This window comes from Gadus chalcogrammus, chromosome 14, assembly GCF_026213295.1.
Source record: "Gadus chalcogrammus isolate NIFS_2021 chromosome 14, NIFS_Gcha_1.0, whole genome shotgun sequence".
Lineage (NCBI taxonomy): Eukaryota > Metazoa > Chordata > Actinopteri > Gadiformes > Gadidae > Gadus > Gadus chalcogrammus.
In genome coordinates, this window is record NC_079425.1 from 7,252,308 (window position 1) to 7,271,776 (window position 19,469).

Genomic DNA, 19,469 nt, shown 5'->3' on the forward strand with positions numbered 1-19,469 from the left:
CAACAGGTGACTATGATCCCATTGATTCACTCATTGAGTGCATTTAATTCAGTGGTCAAATACACCCAAATCATTGCAGACTTAAAACCAAGCTTTAGACTACTTGAATTGCCGTACTTAGCGAGAGCATTAAAGGAATAATAACCAAGCCAGATGTGATAACACTCCTCGATATATACATATGAACACTATATACTTCAAAATCAGCGCTCAATAATTTTTTTCTACACCGTTTTTATAAAACAGATGACATGTATCTCTGCACTGTTACAGCATTGCTTTACATTCTCATATATTTTCTTCCATTTCACTTCAAATGATGTCTTTTAATAATGCCTTTGTAAAGCACAACAAATGGTCTTTGGGTTTGACGGGTGCTATATAAATAAACTTTACATATTACATTTTTATTTGTATATTTATTAAATTGTTTAATATGGCTCAGAGAATTTGCATGTTTGGCTATTTTATTTGATTTGCCATCAAAACATGCCTTGAAATGAGTGTGCGGTGAGGAGACAAAGTGGTGAACCATAAAAAATATGATACGTATAGATGAAGTTATACATTGACATTTTGAGCATTCTTTTTTTTTTGGTATATATATACTTTTTGCCTACGATGTGGGAAGATCCACTCAGTAGGCTGTGAAACAATTTTCAAGACTACAACAAGAGCATTGTGTCGGTGATCATGTTTTCAGAAAACAACAATACTGTAGCAATCGTGGGCGTGGTCTCCATGTTCAGTGTGCCGCAAGGAATCCTGGGGGGTTTAGACTATTGGATTGTCTATTGGGTTGGGGTATACCTAGGCGGTGGTGTACTTGTGTTGTTGCCGTGTACGACACTATCACCAGTGAGACGTTTATGTTAATTGGTTAGGTTGAGTGTGTTTATTCGTGTTATGTGTTTGTATTCATAAAGGCAACTCTCGCAGTCCTGTGGTCTATGGGGCCACATAATCGCTGAACCTGGGCTGCCGTCATTTCCATCCCGTACTGCTCACCACAATACTTTCTCTACCAACGACAAATTCACTCTGAAAATGTCATACCGTATCCCCAGCCCTCGCCACTTTCCAGCAAGCTACGGCAGGTACCATTCTGCTTCCTTATTTGGTGGTGGGCATTCCAGCCAACTTATGAGTGGTGTGGCTAATCGCTCAAAGATCCAAAGATTCATTAGCAGCCGAGTTTAGAGCTGCCAAAGTGTGACCTAGTCTTTATGTCGGCGATTCCTTTACATTTATACTGTTATGGCGTATGACGTACTGCACGTTATTCTGCTGGTAGTGGCCCGGTTGCTCTGACCCTGCTTGTGGAGCTTTGTGGGTTTATTTGGTACTTCATTTTTACACTGCCAAGCCGATACGGTCACAGCTTGGCACACCCGGCAATTTCACTGTCTTGCCTTTGTAAAACCGCGGGGGTATATTCCGCCTTCGTCAATGAGCCGGCTTTCTTGGTTCATTGGCGTAGGCGGGGCTACGCACAGACAGTAGACCTCTTTAGAATAATTTGCATACTATGTTTATTTTATTTTTATTCAAGCCACTCACATGCTAGAATGAGTAGGTGATTAACTATTTACAAGTGCAAAAACCCAAACATATTCTCTATTTCGCTGACATGTTATTTATTCTGACATCACAGGGACGTCGGGATACCCGTCTCCGTTGGAGAGACCACGCAGCAACACCTCTGCCCAAGTCCCGCCCCTGGAACAGCGATGCCGTCTAATCACATTTACGTGAAAATGACACCGCCAATACGTGTAGAGAAAATGAAACATGCCAATATGTGCAGGTTCCGAGAGGGTAAATTGGGGTGGGAAATAAAGCTTCTAAATATATTAGAGTGTTAGTGTTAACGCGCGGACCATACCGGGAAAAAGGCAGGTATAAGATGGGCCTATTCGGCAGTGCAAAAACAAATATAGTCTGTTTCCAGTTAAATTTGACCAAAAGGCTGAAGTTTTGTGTAATTCAGTAAGAACTTAAAGCTGTGTTGTGCCATGCAATCTTTTACACTCTGAACCCTGAGGTTCAGAGTGGCCTGACGTGGTTCGCCATAACTGTCAACTTGTATCAGTTCTTTGGTCCCTGAACCAGCCAGGGCCAGCAGAGACAAGAGAAAAGGGGTTAACAATATGAAGTGAAGAGCCTTCAACGTAATTTAATGAATATGGGGATTATTTCGGAAATGTATGGTCCTGTGTTGGCGGTCATGTCTTTGAAAAGTATTATAATCACTCTTTAAGAATATATATTTAAGTGGTGAATATCTGGGAGTTTTTTGTGGCATTTTCCAACCATTACTTTATCCGCACAATACTGGGAAGCAGACATGTATCTTCAAACATATGTTGTCATTGTTTGCTGATTTATTTGTCATTTGTATGCATGAACTACGATTACACTGGACAATTTAGCAATAAATATTTATTATGAGTCTTCTATTCTGCTATGATTTGTAAGAAGAAATGGGAGATAAAAATCATCTCACTGACTTGTGCACTCCAATGTTACTATTCCTTTTGAATTTAAATTTAAGAACAGTGTTTTGATCTCCTTTATGCAGTTGCAACCAAAATTGCCAAAATCTACGACCCTTGTCTGAGATATTCCTTTAACCCTCTGCATTGCTAAATTACTCAATTAAAATACAATTGTAAAATGTAATGCATCAAATCATTTATTTGTCATGTCTGTCTCATACATTTACCTGCTGTATACAATATATAAAAACAGACCCACTATTACAGCAATTGTCAGGCAATGAAAACAAATGGTGATCAAGACAGCTCAATATGTTAAAAAGTGATATTGTTTTGTTCGCTTTCTTCACACATCAAGCTCAGTATTGCAGGTGGAATGTTGCCATCGCAAATAATCATTCCTATATAAAAATATGAGGTGGCCTGCATTGGACATTGGGTCACGTTTGATCTTCCAGATGTTTCTAACCAATAGCGGCTACTAAATACAGGCAATGCATCAAAACGGATGGAAGACCTTCCTACCAACCAGCTCAAAACATAGCACTCCGACGTTGTCACATTTAAGAACGAGTAGTCGTCGTCTTGCAGTTCATATGGTGTCTGGATTGGTGAGTTGGTGAGTGTAGATGAGGTCTTGGTAATTATATTTCTCTGCAATGGTCATGATGGGGTCATAACAGCGTATTCTACTCAGCACCTTCAGAACACTGACCATGGCAGACCTACAGGGGGGTAACAGAGGCCGAATTAAGTGCGGAGTCTTCCAACACATGACTTGAATGATTCACAGAAATGCATCTGCATGCTTAAAAAATCGAAATAATACTGTTCAAAAGATAAATGAGAATGAAAAACATGATATACGTCATTGGAGCAAATTACCTAGTTCTCTTTGGCCTTAAAGTGAGTGTCTACCTGACAACGTAATTTAAAGAACATTTCCAACCACTTGTTTTTGCACATTGTGCTTTGTACTGTATATCTTTAAAATGTAATCAAGAATGCTAGTTACCTATAATCTGTTTTGCAAAAATGTGGATATACATCCATCCATATTTTCATATATATGCAAACATATGAAAAACAAATGAAATCGTCAATGTCAGTTCTAGCTGGAATCGGGACTGAACAATGGCTGTGCCACTATAATAACATCCCCTGCCCCTTTGACCATGTTCAGCCCTGTGGGAGAATGTGCGGATGGCTGGTTTAAGCAGCCTCACCTGGCAGAGTGATGGGACTCTGGGTGAGGCTGCACACCTGTTTGCCTTGAGTAATCAGTGTGCACAGGTTACAGACTTTGCTACAACCACCACTAGTTAAAGTGGTAGGAAAAGCAACAGAACACAAATTGCCTAAAATATATTCCTGAACCAGGGGTTGAGGTAAAAGGGCTGCTGAGGTAAAGCGTAGTGTTTGTGTCTAAAAAAAGGCAGTGCTTGGAAAAGAGGGGTCCTGTTTTCCATAGAAAATCAAAAACAATACTGCATGAACACACCGAAACCAGAATCAGGATTTAAATAAGGTGGTGAAGACATAGTGGCCAGTGTTCATAAATAATGTCTTGGCCACTATAACAACAGGCTCCTGCCCATGTGAGCATGCCCGCCCCCATTTGTTCAATGCTAAGGAAAGCAGTGGAAGTCAAATAGGTGCTTGGGTTTCACGGTTGCATGGTAATCACATCAGATGAGCCCTCAGCACGATCCGAATGGCCTTACCTTGTGTCAGGCTCTTCGGGGGGCTGCTCGGTGCAGATAGAGTGGGCCGTCTGGACCAGATGGTTGGTGAAAGAGTGAAGCTGCGGTGGGCACACACTTTCTCCTGTAAACCAAGAGAGGGGAAGACTGCCTGCTATCTGCAGACCGAGTTGAAACAAGGAAAGGGTAAAGTTAGAGGGGAGGAAATATACAGATGAATGAACCTGGTGAGTATATCATAAAAAAAAAGCAGAAAAAAAATAAAAACAGGCTAAAAGATGCATTCTTGCGCACACAGGCACGCATAAAGACTGACACACGCGTATGTGTGCTATGTATAGTGACCTTGCTGCATGCAGTCACAGTGGAGCTGGCTGGGCTCTGGTTGAGAAGGGTCATCATCAGGTATCTGTTCAGCAGCTTGTCCAGCATCAGCTCCTTCAGCACAGACTCAGACAGCAGCGTGTCCCACTTCCCCATGTTACCTAGAAACTAGGACGGACACACACACACACACACACACGTTTGGTTGTATGTATACGATGATGTTACATGCTTTACATCATAAAGTTCAGCAGTATGCCATCATATCAGTACAATACTTTTAAAATTATTAATATGCTCGAATTAGGCATTATTCCGTTTTATTGTCCATATGTAATGCTGGCTTCTAGACTTTATCCCTGCACTGTACTTATTTGCACTACCATCATGTCACACATTCTCCAAGAGCATATCTTTTATCGTCCATGTGGATATTTTATTAAATTCTATTATCTTGAATATGTATGCCGTGTGTGACGTGTACAAGCTACTGTGACTTTCCCCTGGGGATCAATAAAGTATTCATCTATCTATCTATCACACCATTCTAGTGAGCTGTACCTTCACCGCGGTCCAGAACTGTTGGTCACGGAAGAGACACTGAGGGGACATTCGGTCTTCCAAAAACCTGGAATTGAATGCACACAAACAAGGGAAATGGAATGAGTGATGGTCAATTTCATATCGGAGTCAATAAGGTAATGGTACTAAAAAGTTATTGAGATGCTTGAGATCAACCAGGTAGCCGCTTTGAGAAGCCTGTTCTACTGTTCTATATATCATAACATCTCTCTCTCAACCCACTTTACGGTCTCTCTCCACACTCCAGTTTATAAAAAGCCATATGACATATAAAACAAAGATGTAAATATATTTTAGTTATAGTAATTCAGCTAACAAAAAAGGATAAGATCAAGAGGCAATTCCAAAGAAGCAATCCAGAAGTGGATCATTCGTTGTGGATCCGGGTCCGTGAGGTTATGAGCTAGTGTCCATAAGAGTGAGCATCCAACCACTGAGGTCGAGGGTCATTTAATAGGCTGAGAAATTGACTAATGGTGCCGTTTTGCTGCCGTTTCAAATTCATTCAAACATTGCTAGAACTGAAGAGCTTGGAGTTCAACCTTTGTCTCTGGACCTTCCAGGCCATCAGGGAGGGGTACTTGATGAACACATAGGGAGTTGATCAATTCCATTGATGAATCACATTTTAAATGTAATCTATTTTTTTTTTAGCGCTTTCGTCATTATTTTTTTGCATTATTATGGTTTGCATAGAAATGAGTAGACATGAGTACACAATTCCCAAATCTCTTTTCACAGCTGGTATTCAAAGAGTTTTTGCTGTTGAAACTGTGGTCTGATCGCATTTCCCTTTCTCTGCGATCTGAGCGTCTGCCTTTGCATTCTCTTTTCATTACCCTACTCACCAAGGTAACTGGATATACAGACTGAATTTCTATCCCGGAGAGCGTGAAAGAGCCGCTTTGAGTGCATTTCATATATGACCTGACATGTACACATAGGGACTTTATAACGAGCCCGTCGACTCACTTTTTAGGGTACAGAGGGATGAAGACATCTTCATCGACACAGCTTCTCAGCCTGGTCACCAGCACCTCCACCAACACCTGCATGGAACGCAAAGCTACTTCATTACCCCTGCACTGCCTTTCAAAAGCTGGGCGGTCGTGTTTTTATTTCCTACCAGCAACCCGGAAGCACAATGATATGTGAATCGATCTGTGGTCGATATGTCGAATATCAAATTTTCTTTAGTTTTTTTAACATAGGTACCTTTATATACTATTCAAGGTAAATAATGCCCGACTGCCCGTCCTTCGTGTCGCTGAAGTAACAAACACATTGTACGTTTCGGTATGTTGCTTTACCTTGGCCGGCTTGCTACGCTCTCCGCTGAAGACAGAGTAGTCGTCGTTCAGCTTGTGGCAGAGGTCTGAGAGATGGACCGTCTGTCCGAGAGACAGCGGGTCCCACACCAGCTCAACGTAGGCTGAGCACAGGAAGCGCACAGCGGAGACACGGTCAATGACCAATGGAAGGCAGGCCGAGCGTTTCTGTTGCTGGATGAATGTGACAGAAGCCGGTTATCACCTGTGATCTTTGGCAGGACCGTCTTCTCTATGACACTGGGCAGTGTTTTGGTGTCCGAGTCCTCTAGCTCTTCGTAGCCTTGGCCGTGACAGAATGTCTCCACCGCTCGGTACCAGGGGAGCGCTTCGAAGTCGGCACAGACATCCTGAAACACATACCCACAAATGCCTTTTAAGCTTCATCAATTCATATGATACAGCATTGATCGGCATCAGTCGTGCGTGTGCGTGCGTGCGCGTGCGTGTGTGTGTGTGCGTCTCATTTCCCGTTTACCTTCAGTGGGTCCCATGCCAGCATCTGATGGCGTACCAAAGGGCTGAGCAGCTTGGGCAGACACAGGTTAATGTAGGCGTTGTGATAGGAGTCCGAGTAGGCCCCTCTCCAGTCCACGAAGCGGGACAGGATCTTCTTAATGTCTGAAAAGTCTTCCTGGACGTCGGAGAACACAGTCTGGGCCCGCAGAAGAATATCAGCTGGCGGGGAAGAAAACGGAATACGACAAAAGAAAGAGACGTAAGGAGAAATAATAGATTATGACACGAAGGCGAACGTGTTGCTAAACGATGTTTATGTGCTGTTCTGCGTCATCCGGCTCACCCCTCGTCTTCTGCAGTCGCTCCTCTTCCTCAGATGAAGGCTGCATGTCTTCTGGTATGTCGCTACAGACCTTCACACCTCCTTGCTCATAAGTCACCTCTCTGAGACGCGTAGGAAACAAGAGTGGAGGATAGGTTGAAAAAAATGAACAATGAACCTCAAGATATCCACTTTAATTCACATAGTTGGATCAATACAATTAATATTCTAAATGTGTAAGCTTTCAGATCGATACAACATGAAAATACAGGTTTTTAACCACTGTAAGTCTGGAAACGATTAACAGATCATTTCCAGCAAAAATTGATGGTGAGCAATAGACACACTCACCCCTGAGTCCCATCCGAGGAGTCTAGGCCCTGCTCCTTAGTGCCATCTGGGGAGGAGAACAGGAAGAGATGAGACCGACTCGAGAACCCCATGGACCCAAACGAGCAGAGCCGTTCCTCAGAGGGCCCACAAACATACGGACACGGACACAGACACACTTCCTCCAGCCAGTCAAGCCTTTTGTTCATAATAACTGCCAATTAAACTTTTTTTATTTATCCTTACATTTCCTTAAATTCCCTTCGGTGATAAATAAATCTGCTGTATCCATCAATACATTGACGTGCACATGTCGGTGGCTACTCACGGGTGAGCTGCTGCAGGTGAGCGGCCCGCTCTCTGACACTCTTCCTCCGGTCTGCCAACAGTGACTCCATCTGGTCTGCCAGGAGAGTGTGCAGCTCCAGCTCCAACAAGTTGATCTCCACCACCTGCAGACACATGAGGCCGCATGGCACACGGACGACACACTTCAGCTCACTTTCCATGGATGAGATTTTGTATCAAAATAAATATAGGAAAAGATTAAACATTAAATAATAATAATAATAATAATAATAATAATAATAATACCCAAACGCGACAATAACACTAGGTTCATCCACATGCTGTGAGCTCTGACCTTCTCCTGGAGACACTCCACCAGGTTGTTGGCGTACTGGGTCATGGCCCTGTAGAAGCGGAGCTGCTTGTCCGAGGCGCTGCCCTCCAGGTTCTCCATGGAGCTCCTGGCGTTCTCCACGTCCCCCTCCATCCTCCTCAGCTCCGCCTGCCGCGCTCGGTGCACCTCCTTCAGGGACTCCAGCCTGGACGGAGGAGGAGGAGGAGGGGGGGCAGAAGTGGAATTTAGCCTTTACCGCACTTTCCCTGAGGCGAGCTTCGCCGTAGCATGAAAGGAAACGGAAGATCTTGGTGACTGTGAACTGAAGTCAGCGTGTCATTTATTGAACCAAAAGGGGTCTTTACTGGCTTACTGAAATGTGATTACAAGTGTAGCATTAATTTAAATTAGGATGAACGCAGAGCTGACGGAAAGTAGCGTTTACTGACTTTCCCTCAAGCCTCCGTTTCACCAGTGAGACGGTGACAGGCGGCAGGCTCTCTGGGTAGTTACAGCCAGCCTTCTTCTGCCTGTGTTGGTTTCTCCTCCTGCTTCTGCTGCTGCTGCTGTAGTTGCTGGCTTCACTGCCTGAAGGACTCTGGTGAACCAGGGATGGTTCATGTTAGTATTACAGGGGATTTTAATATTACACAAGTTCTGAATGAGATGCAGTGAGATTTAGTAGTGAAATTATTTGCAAGAACAACTCATGGCTACTCTGAACGGGATAGAATTCATTTAATGCTGAAGAATCCGATTTAAAATGATTAATCTAAAGTCTGATAGCGGGCGTTTGACTTTCTTTCGCTTCATATTAGTTCTGGAGGCCAATGGTGTTGCTGGGGGCTGACAAATGTTAGCGCATAAATGGCAAATGCAAACTTGGCCAGCAGTAGTAATAGTAAACCATAAAAAAGTGTCTGTAAAGTTTAAATCAATACTGTGTATATATCAATACTAGTATGAACAATGTATTATTGGCTTGATTATCATTGATTTGTGTTTCGTATGAGCTCCTCTTTATGCTAGGTCCCAGTAGTGGTGGCCAGCCATTTACCGTTCCAAACCAACTCATAAACAATGTCTAGTGAAAAGGCCTCCCTACCTGTTCACCTGGACGTCTTTTGAGTCCCTTGAAAATCTGAGTCTCCTCCCAAAGTTTCTGCTCCTCTTCCTCAGAGTCAGATTTACTTTCATCACTGCTTCCTGTCCCAACACACAAGACACGCAATGACACAGCTGCGCAACTAACATAGGCATTCACGGAACCAATGTGCGAAAATGACATAACTTGCCTGTCACTTTTCCCTTACCAAGTTTCTCCGCAATCCTCTCTCGAACGCTCTTCGCACGCGGGGCAAACTCAATCCTTCGCTCGCAATCATCTGGTTCGTCGTCGTCGCGGTCGCTGTCCCTGCTGCGGCGATCTGGGGTGCTGCCAGCAGAGCTCCGGCCATCCCTACCCAGGGAAATGAAGTCTTTCTGGGATCTTGCTTCTTGACGTTGCCTCCTGGCCGTTTTGATGGTTTTCGCACTGGGGATTATAACTACAGGGACACAGTACAGGCCAGGATCACGGACCACCCCCTTTACATTGGGCTTTCAGCAGTCAGTGGTTGAATCTTGGAGACGGTTGGTTTATGATAATAATACTAACAACTGCATGAGAATCGAGCTAAGCATAGTTGTGTTGGCTGGAGAGTTGGAATGTGTTTGTCATTGTAAAAGATTGATAAGAAATATTTAGGACACTAGATTATACCACACATGAGCAATGATGAGTCCACTCTTTCAAAAAACATTACCCCTTTCTTGACACACACACACACACACACACACACACACAAACCTGGTTTGTAAGCAGAGTGATTAGAGGCTGGCGAGGAGGACAAACTTGAGAGCGATGATGTAGAACCATCACTATTATCTTCTTCATCAGGTGTGGGAAGGGAGGCTGGACTCGAAGAATCCTGCCTGGGTGAACCAGACGGCAGGGGAGCCCGTTGCACTGGACCTAGGGGGATATATGTCGGTAGTGGGTGTCCAAATAAAAAGGTATACGTTAATTATAAAACAATCTTGAGTCGCTTCTGCATCAGTAAGTCGCAGTATCCATGTTCAAGGGTAGGAACCCCGGTACATACGGCTTCTGTGGGTATTCTTCGCTGATGATCCTTCTTTTCTTTTGGCTTGAAAAACGATTGCTTTGTCGGATGACTTCCTTAGCTTAAACTCCGCTCCTTCAGCTAAGTAAAAACACAATAAACGACAAAGGGAAGGGGAAGTAATATGTTTAAAAAAACACGTTATAAACCTATGCAAGTAGTGTAGTCTACTCTACTGCATGAAGAGCAGTGTTACAAGAATGTTATCAGACACTTCCATCCATATTCATCACCCTATATTTACCGTCTTTGTCTTCGGAGAAACTAAGCACAGCGCTTGCTTTCTGTTTCTGCTCAGTAGAATGTCTGCTGTCAAGAGCATCTTCTCCTTCGCTCTGATCCGACTTTGGCGGCGTCGTTTCTCGCCTTGAACTGCACGATATACCGCGGCCTTGTGAACTTTGAGACGGCTTGGTCACCGCGGAGTTGTCAAGAAGCTTCTTCTTTTCGTCTTTGTTTTCAATTTTATGTTCATCCTCTTCCTCGCTTGATTCTCCTTTTCTTTGCCGAATGTTCCTTCTTGTTTTTTTCTTAAACATTTTTTAAACGAGCAAGTGTTGATGTTGATACACACTTGTGGACAAACTGCTTTACGGCACGTTTGAAAACCAATCTGTCGTAAAGTAGTCAGAAACCTGGTAGACTTTTTGTGCACCGCCCTGTGTGGATGAACTGGGTTCTGCAGCCTCTAATTATACATACATGGTCTGTATCCCTTAAATACAAAAGAGATCCTGTTGTACGTTCAATCAAATTATAAAATGAACAAATTAAGTGCACTATTTATTATAAATAACATAAAAGGATATATACTATTCCAAAGTATTGTAATGCTGATATGATGGGCCAAAGAGAAAATAGTCCACTCAAATATTTCCAAAGTCCCTTCCACCCAAAAGGCAACTGTATGAAAAGTAACACAGTATTAATACTTATTTGGAATAATTTCCTCCTGTATTTTTCTTCTCTCTCTCGCTCTCTCTCTCTCTCGCTCTCTCTCTCGCTCTCTCTCGCTCTCTCCTCCCACTCCGTGCTTGGTTTTACAGCTCCCCATCCATCCGACTCGAATACGAGTACGCCATGTTGTTTGTGTGACACGAAACTGTCAGCAACAGGCTCGTAGGCAACTTCAGTAAACGTTCCCCGAGTAGTTCGTGTTCTGCTTTAATATAACATCAACACTTAACCTGCGAGATCCTTCAGGATTATTGGATTGCAGCATTGGTTCGGAGAGAGATTGGAAGTTCATGGTGTTTGCTAGAAATGAGAGAGGTACGAGCCCGAAACTGCATATTCAAGCATAAGTGTAAGTTTGACATTGTTATTAAATAATGAGATATTGGAGCTATGTAAACAATAAACAGGATTGCGTTTGAGGTTGTCTCCAACCGTTAACAATTAAAGTATAGTTCAGCTTTTTGTAATGTACATTTTGCCTTCTTAGAAGGTTGATACCAAGCTCGAAATAATTCCTCCTAGTAACCATTCACTAGGAGTTGGAGCAAAATAAGGTTTTTTCGAACATGTAGGCTATGTTTCTGTTTGATTATGATGTAGACATTTGACGTTTCTGTAATTGAAACAGGTTTCAATTACAGAAACATTGCAAAGATTCCTAAATACCTCCAAACAAGTTGAGCAGGTAGCAGGTCATGAAACTTGCTAGTGGTTGGGGAATGTCACCTATGGGTTTATCTGAGTGTGTGTGTGAGTGAGAGAGAGAGATACATGAACCAGATTGTTATCGATGTGAATACGGTCCTGCATGGTTCTATTCTAAGTACTACTGGCGTCGGATGACGTCTACAGTAAGCTGTGGTTCTAATCAATGAGGATCCTGGACTGAATGCATGTCTGTCAGGTGCTGATGGCATATTGGGGTAGCACGTTTGGCTAGAGTTTGGCTGTATCTGTGTTGTTCTTATTTAACACACTACTCCATGTATGTTTTGGTATCTCAGGCATAGACGTGCGGAAGAGCCTGCAACATCTAGTGTTTAACTGGATCGTAATTCTACCCTGTAATGCCTCTGGTCTAGTCAGTGAGATGTGCCTTACACAGTACTCAACAACACGATCTGATCACCACCTGTAGTCACCTCCTTTTCCTCCTTTAAAAAAAACAAAACTATAAGCAGTGCGGTGTATCTGCCATGAAGTGTAGTTATGACATCTGCCCTGCAAATGAATCAATAGCTTCATAGCTATAGCTAGCTGTCATGTAGGCTAACTGGTTTAGCCCTTCCCAACTCCCTTAAGAACATACAGTTGATACCTTATAAATATTACTCTGTCTTTAGGACAAACTTCAACTTTCAGAAATAAATATATTTGTTCAATGTGTATCGGTAATAGTCAAAGTGTACTGCAATACTTTATTTTGAAAAATAATATTTATTTCATGCCACAATCAATCAGGAGTATAAATCCTGTAGGCCTACTTTGAAGTCCCAATAAATCAGAAAGAAACCATATGTCTAACCTCTTCCTTTTATGGATTAGCCCGATAAGGACAGCTCAACACAGAACATTAGTGGCTGTGTCATTCCTTGCCTCTTATGAATACAATACAGATAATGGCAAACATTTATCAGTCCAAATCAAACACAAAGCATTTAGCCTGCATTGAGGCCTCTTTAAGAAAGGCATGCGTGAGGGCGGGTAGCACTTGAGAAAGTCTTGAAGGGGACTGACAAGAAAGGCTTCTCTTTCACAGCGCCTACCTGGCTAGCTGGAAGTGATGCCGGGAGAAACGCATATTTTCTATACGGTGGAGGGAAGATAACCTAGGGAAGTGACCCCCACATAATAGCATTATTTTAGGTGCAGATGTGCATGTGGGAAGTGGCTAGGGTTAGTCATTTCAAGCTGTTTCAAAATCTCCAAGTAGGAGTGTCCACCTAGATGTATGATGGATCCAACGCAACATTTGCTACAGTCCGCTGGGTAGGCTGGTAGACTGATCTATCCAGCATACATCTAGGTTGAAACTCCCACGTGTGTGTGTGTGTGTGTGTGTGTGTGTGTGTGTGTGTGTGTGTGTGTGTGTGTGTGTGTGTGTGTGTGTGTGTGTGTGTGTGTGTGTGTGTGTGTGTGTGTGTGTGTGTGTGTACAAACACTGGTTCCCACTTCTGGTTCAGAGGAAATACATTTTTAGTGTGCACAATTCTGTAGCGTAAGGCCATAATTAACGTAATTGTTCAACATCCGCCATCTATATTTAGTCATGTATTTTTAAGCATCAGATAGGCTAGTCTGGTACACCACACCCGTGACACCAAACATCGACTGCATCGATATACCATGGATAACTTGATTGTTTTAAATGAACAGCCTGCTGGAAGTCATTACTTTTGGTAGATCTGGGGCCAGTTCTCTGGTTAATTTTGTATGAATATAAGCAAACAGATTAGCCAGCAGCATTATACGTGCAAGTGTTGATCGGCCTTTTATGTGGTGTTCAATATGACTCAGTCTAAATGTGATCATACAGCACACTTATCACTGTGCAAATACACAGTCTCCAAGTATGGGTGTCACCAACCGGCTCTGTGCATTTGGTAGCCAAAGGCCTACTCAGATGTGTGAGTCTGGGCATGTGTATGTGTGTGCGTGCGTGCGCACATGTGTCTGTGTCTGAAGGGGTTGCCATTATGTGAATTTGCATTACATTTGCAAATTGGTGACTCCGCCAAGACAGTCCCTTTGTCAAACATTCATCCATCCGTCAAATCTCCACCAGCTAGCCTACCGGGTTCTGGAAACAATGAAATGTTTCCGTCCGTCTGTTCAAAGTTATCTACCAGCTTGTTGCTACTGTGCTAGCTATGCTTGTTGTAGCTTGTCTTTACTTTTCTTTGTTTTCACACGCTGGCTGTCTAAGCAGACATGCATATACCTGGCCAGGTGACGACCTGTCTCAAATTCCCACTGGTTCTCCAGGTCAGTTTAGCCTTCAGGCCTCTGGTCCTGGCCTGAGAAACACAGACATGCACACACTTAATGAACAATACATATTGGGTTTGATTAATGAATAAATTTAGTATAAAATATAAAAAAGCAATAATAAACATTAACGTGTGTGTGTGTGTGTGTGTGTGTGTGTGTGTGTGTGTGTGTGTGTGTGTGTGTGTGTGTGTGTGTGTGTGTGTGTGTGTGTGTGTGTGTGTGTGTGTGTGTGTGTGTGTGTGTGTGTGTTTTTGACCAGTGTACTGAAAATGAAAATGAAGAAATAAGTAAAATGTTGCCAGGGAGTAGTAGCGCCTCTGATGTTATTCACTGCACCCACTGCTACGTGAGATGGCTAGAACTGGAGAAGATATGGAGGCGGAGGAGGATTTGACTGTGTAGGAACAATAGTGGGAGAGTGACAGATGGCAGGCAGTGGAGTCCCCAGTCCGCACTCCCTGTCGGCCCTCTACTCCCCAGTGGGTATCCAATCGTTAGTGAAATGACCATATTCACTTAAAACACATGACTGCGCCTCTCTCTCAGTTTCTTTCTCTTTATTTCCCATTAGCCATTGTCCATATATTATTACACTGCGCCTTTTTATAGCTAAAAGGTTAGTAATCAATAGTCTCCCTCCCCGGTCCAAAATATAGATTATTTTATCATGCGGGAGTTCAGGACCCTTTTATCCCGTCCCATGCCATCAAGTCACATCACAGCAATTTGCACTGCAAAAAAGCATGTCACTTCCTGCTTCCTGTTGCCAAAAACATTCCTCTGTCCGTGGGTTAACGTAGAGGAAGTGGTTAGTGTTGAGACTGGCATTCCATTCTTTGCCCTCCTCTGACCCGGTCATGTGACTCCAGAGAGATGACGGCAGGGAGGAAGTCATGGAAGAAGCAGGTGCTGAATACAGGACAGCCATGCAATGTGTAGGATCAGTTCTGCCAAACTGCAAAGAAGGATCAGAGTACGTCTCCAGAAGGGTGCGTAATGTGCGTGGGTGTTTTAGTGTCACCAAAACAGTGAAAAGGTGGCAGGCAATATCCATGAGTAGAGTGTTTATCGTATTGTAAGACAGTCAACATGCAGATTGACAGTATGTCAACTTTATACACTAGATCCTTTTCATAGAAATGTTCCATAAAATGTGACCGTCTGTTCTGTTTGTGTTTTAACAAACTACCTGATTCGTGCTGTTGTCTGTACACAGAGTGTGTGTGCCAGTGCACATATACAGGTTTTATGAGGAATGATTGGCGTGTAGGACACAGTGTATTTGGCATAACATGGGTAAATGTTGTTCACATTGGGCTGAACTCTAATTAAATGTACGCTGATGGGGGGATAGTATTGGAACACGTCCCACTGGCAGGGCAGCATGTAAAATGTTTGGGATGCGTCCAGCAAGCCCCTTTACTGGACAGAACAGGAGAAGCCCTGTTCAGCTCTGCTGACGGATCAGAATCTCTCTCTCGCTCTCTCTCTCGCACTCGCACTCACACTCGCATTCGCACTAGCTTTAGCTCTCTCTGCCTTCGTCAGAGACGGCATTGTTTTTCCATAGCTGCGGTATTGATTGATGTGCCGGCTGTGTTTGTGCGTTGCAGATGACTATGAGCAGTAGCTGAGGACACTAAAGGGAGATCCCCATCTCTGCCCCCTGCAAAGATGAATGGTACGTACTCTGCTCTGTGTACACAAGCATGTGGGCATCAGCAGAACAGAGCCAAACTCTCACTGCTCAACTCTTACCCAAGCGTTCGATAGTTTCATACACTGTGCGTGTGTGTGTGTGTGTCTGTGGGTTGGGGGCATTCATTTCTGTGCCTGCATGTGGTCTGTCCGCCAGTGCCTGTGTTTGACCGTACATGGTTGTATCTGTGTGTACACTACTGTGTGTTCGCTGCTATTAGACCAAACATTGTACATATTTGTCTGTTTCATTGAGTTATGAACTGTTAGCTGTGAGTATCAGACAAGGAGAGAGACAGAGAGAGATATTATTGATTTACCAAAGTGGATCTGAATGTATGAATATGGAATAAATGGCTATCGACTTATGATTTCTAATTTGCTATATTCTATAGCGTGTGTGTGTGTGTGTGTGTGTGTGTGTGTGTGTGTGTGTGTGTGTGTGTGTGTGTGTGTGTGTGTGTGTGTGTGTGTGTGTGTGTGTGTGTGTGTGTGTGTGTGTGTGTGTGTGTGTGTGTGTGTGTCTCTCTCGCTCTCATCTGTGTGTGTCTCTCCCTAATAGGTAGCCTTGGTAAATGGGCGATTTCTCCAGAGGAGAGGAACAAACATGACCAGACGTTTGACACCCTCCTTCCTGCCATGGGCTACATTACAGGTAAACACACACGTACACGCACGTGCACACACATACACACTCACTCACACGCACACACACTACCAGCCATGGGAAACATTTCAGAAAGAACTTGTAATGGTGTTGGCTCATCCGTGTTCTCTGTGCTGTCGGTCCGCTCTGCAGGAGAGCAGGCAAGGAAGTTCTTCCTGCAGTCTGGCCTACCTGGCTCGACGTTGGCAGAGATATGGTGAGAGGTTCACACTGGTCTCTGTCCCGTCACAGACACACTGCGACCGTGCAGTGCAGCAAATATCCCAAAGCATTCAGTCATCTCAAACATGTTAAAACGTTTCATTTTTAGGCCACCTTTAAAACATCTATGTGCCCTTGTATTATTCTCTGTGTGTCCTTTCTGCTTCTCTCTCTCTTGTCTGACTGACTCTCTTCGTCTGTCTGTCTGTCGATGGGTCTCTCCGTGTCTCGGTCTGTCTCACCTCGTTACCCCCCAATCCAGGGCGTTGGCTGACATGAATAAGGATGGAAAGATGGACAGGCTGGAGTTCTCCATCGCCATGAAGCTCATCAAGCTCAAACTCCAAGGCACGCCTCTTCCCTCAGCTCTGCCTATCATCATGAAGCAGCCTCCCGTGCCCGCCCCCACTCTCAACGCCGCTTATGGTATGGCATGCATCCCATCAATCAAACCCGACAACTAGAGATTCTTGTTGGCAGGTTTTGCTACAATAAGGATTCGACATTTGAAGGAATTGACACACAAGCGTACAATAGGAATGCTCTGACATGACTCACGGCAACACAAATGCTGTGTGATCAATCATCGGTCTTTTGTGTTCCAAACCGAAGGAATGGGAGCTATGTCGAACCTGTCCATGATGTCGGGTCCAGGCATTGGGATGCTGACCCCCCTCGCTATGGGCAGCCCGGGGCTTTCACCCATGGGCTCTTTGACCTCCCTGACCCCAATGGTTCCCATGGCAACGGGCATGAGCCCTCTGATGTCGACCATGGGGAACGCAGCAGTGCTCAACAGCAATATGGGTGTTTTTCAGCCATATCCTGTTGGATCTGTAGCTACTGGTAAAACACTCCTCTTGTCCCTCCTTTTTTGTCGCATTTGGACCTCTTATTTATTTTAAGTTGACATATTATACCACCAGGTGTGAGTGTGATTAGGCGTTACAAGCCCTTTTGAAATCGGCCTCTTCTGACATCACAAGTGGGCATGTCCACCTCGATGTATGACGGATAAATTAGCAACTTTTGATACAATCCACTGGGTAAGCTGGTAGGCTGATCTATCCAGCACACATCTGGGTGGACAGTCGCCCCCTTGTGATGTCAGAAGAGGTCGATTTCCAAAACGGCTTGTAACAGCCAATCACACTCACACCTGGTGGTGTAATATGTCACCTTTTTTAAGTTTTTCGGTTATTAAGTAAAGCCTCATCATACTGTGGGGTGGAAAATGTGACGCATGGATGTGAACTTTGGTGGACGCTAGACTGTTGCTCTCTGGTCATATTGTCGGTCGTGTCTGTTCGTCTGTCCGTCCCTGTTTTAAGGCCTTCCTCTGTCTGCGGGCTACTCCTCCTCTCCGCTGGGTTTCGCCTCGCCTTCTGTGGGAGTATACAGGACTTCTTCCCTGCTCGACATCGGATCCAGCAGGTACACTCACAGACGCACGCGCAGAAACCTAGAAATAGGCGCTGGGCGGTTGTAGGTAGATTCTCGGTCGTTTGACTCCTGATGGAGAGTTACTGGGTTCGATACACCAATGTCCCCAACATATCTGTAGGCGTTGTTGAGCAAGATCTTCCAGCAGCCAGCATACATACACAACACAACACAACACATGTATACATACATATCCCACTTAAACAAAACCATGCACCCACAATACCTAGCCTAGGTATAAGTATAAGTAGCTATTACTCAGAGATAACAGTACAAAATATGTGCAATTATACCGGTGTGCAATAAACAGGTGCAAAAAAATAAAATAAAATAACTGTTATGACATGTATCTGGAACCACTGTTATTCTCTTGGGATTAAAGCATCTGCTAAAAGACAAAACCAACCAACAGGTTGCTCCTAGTTAGTGAGCACTGTGCAGTACTTTTCTCTGTGGTATTCTTATCTTAGGGTAACACTTCTCCTTGTCATCGCGGTGGATGTGCTCAATCATGCCAACACTCGCCAGTGTTGCGTCTCAATTACACTACAACTTAATGTTGTATTGTATTCCCCCAAACCAGGGGGAAGAGACATTCAAAACATTACAAAACAATGTGCCTCGCAATAGGCTGCAGTAACTGCACATTTATGCATATTTTAGGTTTTACACAGTTGAGGAGGCTAACAGCACTTGGGGATGAAGCACATTATATATATATACATATATATATATATTCATATATATATATATATATATATATATAATTTCTTCTTCTTCTTCTTCTTCTTCTTCTTCTTCTTCTTCTTCTTATTAATTTATTTTTTACCACTTGAACCTTATAGTGCCTCATTAAGTGCAGCATCGTCTGCTCTCCTCAGAATCAGGCTCTTCCACCGGCGCTCGTGTCTCTTGTCTGACAGCGGCCGCAGAGACGTGACATGACCGCACACCTCTTGTCTTCCAGCTCCAACTCCTCCTCTCCCGCCCTGCTGTCCTCCAAGCTCCCGGTGCCGAGCGACTGGTCGGTCCCCCACGCCTCCAGGCTCAAGTACCGTCAGCAGTTCAACAGTCTGGACAAACAGATGACCGGGTACCTCACGGGTGAGCCCCCCCCGCCGCCGGCGCTGCCGCCCCCTGGTGTACCCCCTGCACATGGATTCAACGGGGTAGATGTAT

At 44.0% G+C, this 19,469-nt stretch overlaps 2 protein-coding genes across 2 annotated transcripts in view; one reads left to right on the forward strand and one right to left on the reverse strand.

The window, feature by feature from the left end:
- Positions 1 to 1,125: 1,125 nt before the first annotated feature.
- On the reverse strand, positions 1,126 to 10,985 carry gcfc2 (GC-rich sequence DNA-binding factor 2). Its single transcript, XM_056607155.1, has 18 exons — positions 10,578 to 10,985; positions 10,313 to 10,414; positions 10,018 to 10,182; positions 9,482 to 9,715; positions 9,274 to 9,374; positions 8,618 to 8,766; positions 8,190 to 8,373; positions 7,875 to 7,998; positions 7,568 to 7,613; positions 7,238 to 7,338; positions 6,914 to 7,113; positions 6,641 to 6,785; positions 6,418 to 6,539; positions 6,080 to 6,156; positions 5,087 to 5,153; positions 4,547 to 4,693; positions 4,223 to 4,359; positions 1,126 to 3,223 (listed from the first exon to the last, which is right to left on the reverse strand). Exons 1-18 carry the CDS (start codon positions 10,870 to 10,872, stop codon positions 3,091 to 3,093), a joined length of 2,529 nt encoding a protein of 842 aa, XP_056463130.1. The 5' UTR covers positions 10,873 to 10,985; the 3' UTR covers positions 1,126 to 3,090.
- Positions 10,986 to 11,383: 398 nt separating this feature from the next.
- Positions 11,384 to 19,469, forward strand: part of itsn2b (intersectin 2b) — a 34,109-nt gene continuing 26,023 nt past the window's right edge. The window contains exons 1-8 of the mRNA XM_056607156.1: positions 11,384 to 11,639; positions 15,895 to 15,962; positions 16,542 to 16,634; positions 16,779 to 16,842; positions 17,110 to 17,273; positions 17,460 to 17,693; positions 18,179 to 18,281; positions 19,258 to 19,394. Coding sequence (XP_056463131.1) covers positions 15,956 to 15,962; positions 16,542 to 16,634; positions 16,779 to 16,842; positions 17,110 to 17,273; positions 17,460 to 17,693; positions 18,179 to 18,281; positions 19,258 to 19,394 — 802 coding nt within the window. The 5' untranslated portion in view covers positions 11,384 to 11,639; positions 15,895 to 15,955. The remainder of the gene's footprint in view (positions 11,640 to 15,894; positions 15,963 to 16,541; positions 16,635 to 16,778; positions 16,843 to 17,109; positions 17,274 to 17,459; positions 17,694 to 18,178; positions 18,282 to 19,257; positions 19,395 to 19,469) is intronic.

Excerpts from the sequence above, each read along its gene's own strand:
- gcfc2 (XM_056607155.1), bottom strand. The coding sequence starts at position 10,872 with ATGTTTAAGAAAAAAACAAGAAGGAACATTCGGCAAAGAAAAGGAGAA. Across the intron at positions 10,183-10,312 it reads GAAGAATACCCACAGAAGCC|GTCCAGTGCAACGGGCTCCC; the intron begins GTATGTACCGGG and ends ATATCCCCCTAG. Across the intron at positions 5,154-6,079 it reads ATCCCTCTGTACCCTAAAAA|GTTTTTGGAAGACCGAATGT; the intron begins GTGAGTCGACGG and ends ATTCAATTCCAG.